Source organism: Berghia stephanieae, chromosome 3, assembly GCF_034508935.2.
Source record: "Berghia stephanieae isolate SIO BIC M18660-M18661 chromosome 3, UCSD_Bste_1.3, whole genome shotgun sequence".
Taxonomy (NCBI): domain Eukaryota; kingdom Metazoa; phylum Mollusca; class Gastropoda; order Nudibranchia; family Aeolidiidae; genus Berghia; species Berghia stephanieae.
In genome coordinates this window covers 35,447,577-35,452,963 of record NC_088362.1, presented here as the reverse complement: position 1 = coordinate 35,452,963, position 5,387 = coordinate 35,447,577, and the positions used below count along the sequence as shown (strand labels likewise).

General features: G+C 34.0%; 1 protein-coding gene across 1 annotated transcript in view; it reads right to left on the bottom strand.

Annotated features, from left to right (window-relative positions):
* LOC144967639 (LIM domain kinase 1-like) overlaps positions 1-3,498 on the bottom strand; it is a 62,658-nt gene extending 59,160 nt beyond the window's left edge. Inside the window, exons 1-2 of the mRNA XM_078905152.1 lie at positions 3,422-3,498; positions 3,189-3,297 (exon numbers count right to left, since the gene is read on the bottom strand). Coding sequence (XP_078761278.1) covers positions 3,189-3,297; positions 3,422-3,434 — 122 coding nt within the window. The 5' untranslated portion in view covers positions 3,435-3,498. The remainder of the gene's footprint in view (positions 1-3,188; positions 3,298-3,421) is intronic.
* Between the last annotated feature and the right edge of the window lie 1,889 nt (positions 3,499-5,387).

The following is a 5,387-nucleotide window of genomic DNA, read 5'->3' as shown; positions in this document are numbered from 1 at the left end:
CTGGTGGAAAGTACTTTGCGATAGACTAGCGTCCTATCCAAAGGGTAGCAAGCAATTGTTACTGTTTGTTTCACGCTATAGGAACCGGGATAAATATTTGGCTCCATAGGCCTAATGTCTTTGATGAACTACTTCCTATAAATGAATTGGGTTTGACTTTGTTTGAACCTAAAATGTGAACTCTTGCCTGAAAACACGATTATGTCAGAGTAGAGTCCATGCTAAAATAATAATAATAATAATAATAATAATAATAATAATAATAATAATAATAATAATAATAATAATAATAATAATAATAATAATAAGCATATTTCAATAGCTCCTTTCCACGAAACCTCAAAGCACTTTTTTTTTTCTTTTTTTTTTAAAGGGACATTGTTTACCCATGTAACAATACTGCAAGTCCAAATCAACCAAAATATCAAAACAATTAAGAGCATAAACCGGGCATCAAATACATCATCAATACAAAAGTCACAAACAATACATTTAAAATTCAATTAAGTAAATATTTTCTTAAAAGATATGTTTTCAGATTTTTTTTGAAAATGTTTATTGAACTCGAAAATCTCACAGATTGAGGGAGATCATTCCAAATCGTGGGTCCGAATTTCATAAGAGACCTATCACCAAAATATTTAAGATTAGTTTTAGGAGATGCTAACAGTTTTAAATCGTGGGATCTAAGTCAAAGAGAGAGTTGGGTTAGTTTGTTTATATATTATATATTTACCATTAGATTTTTGATCAATGAATATATGGGATTTGTGACACATTCTTAAGCCCGCTCAGACAAACATGGTTGGTTGTTTACAAACAATAGAATAAAGGAAGTTGATTGCGATATGCTCTTGGTTACTTTTTCTATAGTCTACCGCTAGTTGTGTGATAAGTTCTTAATCAGACTATAAACGTTGAAGGTTTCACATAGTTTTTTTTTGTGATAGTAGTAGGATTGATCAGGCATGTAAAATTAGTGAGTATTTCACTGTAAAAAAATTAATAACAGAAGAATTTTATAAAAAACAAAATAGTCCTTCAGAGCACATATATGACCCCATGGAGCCAAAGTTTATCCTGGCTTCTATAGTATGAAATGGACAACAGCAATTGCTTGCTACATTTTTGATAGGATAATAATAATAATAATAATAATAATAATAATAATAATAATAATAATAATAATAATAATAATAATAATAATAATAATAATAATAATAATAATAATAATGATAATAATAATAATAATAATAATAATAATAATAATAATAATAATAATAATAATAATAATAATAATAATAATGCTGAAAAATTATATAGCGCTATAACTCCGAGACACCAGCCTCTAAGCGCTTAAATTACAAATTACTTTGGCTGACACATGCTCATTCACACACACAAGCATACACACACACACACACACACACACACACACACACACACACAACACACAATAGAAACCAGACAGACTTATCTTGCCTCTCATAACATCTACTAAAGACGAAACAGATATGTTTTAAGCGAACGTTTTTTTAGGATGCTAGTCTATCGCAATTACTTTCAACCAGATCTTACAGACCCAGTCAACCAATCACTGCTGGGTGGACAGGGGGGGGGGGTCAGAAAAAAAATCTCGACTTCACCAAGGACCAGTTGGTAAAGCACTCATTTCACATGTAAAGGGACCAAGATCGATCCCGGGTGCAGTCGAGGTTTTTTCTGAGCCTCCTGTCCACCAGCAATGAATGGGTAGCTGAGACTGTTAGATTTGGTGGAAAGTACTTTGCGAAAGACTAGCATCCTACCCAAAGGATAGCAAGCAATTGCTATTGTCCATAGAAATCGCTCTGAAGGACTACTTTGTTATTCCTCAAATGTCTGACCAACCATCCCCAAACAGCAAATTAATCAAAGTGAATCTGATGTTTACAAAAGAATTTGAAGATTAACTCTATCCATACAGCCATTTTCTTAATTTTCCCTGAAACGTCACACCCACCCAACCCAAAAATAGATTTTTCTTACTTAAAAAAACAAAAAATCAAAAAGTACATTCTATATGTAATGGCGTCAGGAAAATGAGCTCTACGACAATGTCAAGTTTTTCTAGCTTTAACAAATACATCTTAAGATGTTGTGATGTACAAAGAAATCAGAATGAGAAAAGTGCTTGTTGCATCGTGATGATTTTCCTATGGTTGGTAAGGAGAGAGTTAACTCATATAATTTTTGTTAAAATAAAGGCCATTATTGAGGAGATGAGTTTTGTTTCTTAAACTTCAACAAATGTTAAATTCCATCATTCTGATCACTTTTGACTTGTTCTTGTTGTTTATCATTATCCTTATCGTTAAATTAGACGTCAATCATTTTAAGTATATAGTTTCATCATGATAATAATAATAATAATAATAATAATAATAATAATAATAATAATAATAATAATAATAATAATAATAATAATCATCATCATCATCCTCATCCTCATCATAATTGATTTTGTTATTACCATTATTATTATTATTATTATTATTATTATTAGTAGTAGTAGTAGTAGTAGTAGTAGTAGTAGTAGTAGTAGTAGTAGTAGTAGTAGTAGTAGTAGTAGTAGTAGTAGTAGTAGTAGTAGTAGTAGTAGTAGCAGTAGTAGTAGTAGTAGTAGTAGTAGTAGTAGTAGTAGTAGTAGTAGTAGTAGTAGTAGTACTAGTAGTAGTAGTAGTAGTGGTTGTAGTAGTAGTAGTTGTAGTAGTAGTAGTAGTAGTAGTAGTAGTAGTAGTAGTAGTAGTAGTAGTAGTAGTAGTAGTAGTAGTAGTGGTAGTAGTAGTAGTAGTAGTAGTAGTAGTAGTAGTAGTAGTAGTAGTAGTAGCAGTAGCAGTCCGTCATCATCATTAATAACCTATACATTTATTTTAACTGACTAAAATCACTTTCTGATTTAATTGATCACAATATTCTTAGATGGAGGCTTTCTCTATTCTCCGCCTATGACGGCAGCACGGGGGAAGAGAGCGTTGACAAAAGACTAAAATCTCATTCAGTTTAGAGACAGTTTCGTGAAAATCCTTTGATCTCTCCTTCCCCAGTTGTTATAAAATACTTTTCAGCAATCTAAAAAAATGATGATATCTTATCAACGGTTATCTAACACAAACATCTGTCATGCGATAAGAAGATGAAATAAATACCTGAAGCAAGTGGAATGCCATTCCGCGTTCACTACTTGAAGAATGACACATTCCGATTCCGATTCCGTGTCGATGTTCTCCTGACATCCCTTGCACTTGGGGACATTATCTGAAAAAAATCATGAAAAGTCAGCTTTTGACTTGAAAGTAAATCTAAATTGTGGTGCTATATCCATTGTGTACATGAATGAAATTTTATAAATTGCCTAAAATAACATGTAAAAAAGATGTACCTTCATCGGTCATACTGGCACAACCATTTCTATTCCGACTGTCTTACTGTCTAGTGATAAACAAATAAAAAGAAATCAGAGTTATCTTTCTTCGACCGCGCCCACTGTTACCTTGGCAGGTAAAAGGTGAGTCCTTGGAAAAGGATTACTCGCATTTTCTCAGTATACTCGTGTATAAAATGAGTACATGGCTTTTAACAGCGTTGTCTCTGTTTAAAGATAAATGTAATGATATCGCTTAAAAGATGTCACTACTTCTTCTTCTTCTTCTTCTTCTTCTTCTTCTTCTTCTTCTTCTTCTTCTTCTTCTTCTTCTTCTTCTTCTTCTTCTTCTTCTTCTTCTTCTCTTCTTCTTCTTCTTCTTCTTCTTCTTCTTCTTCTTCTTCTTCTTCTTCTTCTTGCTGTTGTCTCGGGACCCCTTATAAAAAATGTGCTTTGAGGACTAATATTTTAGGATATTGCGCTATATAAATGCTGTCGTCTATATAATATAAATGCTCAATTGTGCGTGCGCAGGCGAACGTGAATGCATATTATTATTTGTTGTATCCGCTCCAGCTATTAAAGCTCAGAGGAAAAAAATATCCACTGCTTTGAGACGAGTGTCAGATAGAAGAGGGGTTGGGTCATACATAATAGACGGGTTGATCGCTTTGAAAGCGGGGGGGGGGGGGGGGGGGGTTGCGCAATTCGACCAAAGAAGAGGGGGGGGGGGTGATAATAGAAGGGTTGATCGCTTTGAATGGGACGGGGGATGCGCAATTTGACCAAAGAAGAGGGGTGTTGGGGAGGGGTGGGGCATTTTCTAATTCTAATTTCAGCGAGGCGAACATCGTCAGTGACGATTCTAACGGTAACAAACGTAATTTGCTGTAATTCTTTTTTTCGATGTCATTTATCCGTTGTTTTTGTTGGTTTTTTTTTTTTTTTTTTTTTTTTTTTTTTTTTTTTGGGGGGGGGGGGGGGGGTTTGTTGGGGGTTTTTTGTTGTTGTTTTGTTTGGGGTTGTTGTTTTTTTTTTGTTTTTTTGTTTTGTTTTTTTTTTCGCTTTTCGTTTTTGTTTTTGTTTTTTGTTGGGTTTCTTTTAATTTTTATTTTAGAAGGTGGCTTTTTTTCCTTCTTTTTCTCCCTTGGTGAATTTTCATCGGCACAGTTCGTGAGCTGAAATTTGATAAAAGGTTGCGGAGGTGGGGGGGGGTGCGAATAAACTTCGGCGAGGCGGGGGGGGGGGGGGGGCGGTGCACAAAAATATTGGGGAAAAAATAGACGTGGATGGGGGTCAATTTAATACAGTAGAGTACTCAACAACCTGAGCTACCCCCCAACCCCGCCACACAAAATAAATCAAACAAATGAAAATTACAATGATAAAAAATAAAGAAAAAAAATCTGTCAGTTAACCTTTACATCTTATTCAACCACCCGTGGCAATGATAGCCAAATTTTCTACGGCATCTTGGGGGAAAGAACGCCAATTGCATTTCAATTATGGATAAGCCTACTAATTAAAACTTGGGTGGTGGTCGACGTGCACTGAGCATTGCATGCAGACCTGACAATTATTACGAGATATTCGTAGAATTACGACATTTTGGATCCGCTTTCAGTACTTCATGAGTATTTCTACGTCATTAAGCAAAATGAAACTTGATGCCAGAGTTCACAATTCTATGGATTTTGAAGTGTTTACAGCCCCTTGTGAAGCTGTTTTGTTTCGGGTTTTTTAAAATGCTAATTAGAGTGATTACAATTTTTAGTTCCTAAAAATTACGATTTTTTTAAAAATTTATATTTTAGGCATATCTGGTATTGGATCATTCAGGTGGATGTGTATTCTGCCGTATTCTAAAATAATTAATTAATTAATTAATTAACATTGTAAAAACTTGGGCCAGAAAACTCAGTGACGATTCTGACGGTAACAAACGTAATTTGCATCAACATCGATCAATTATAATGACCTTCGT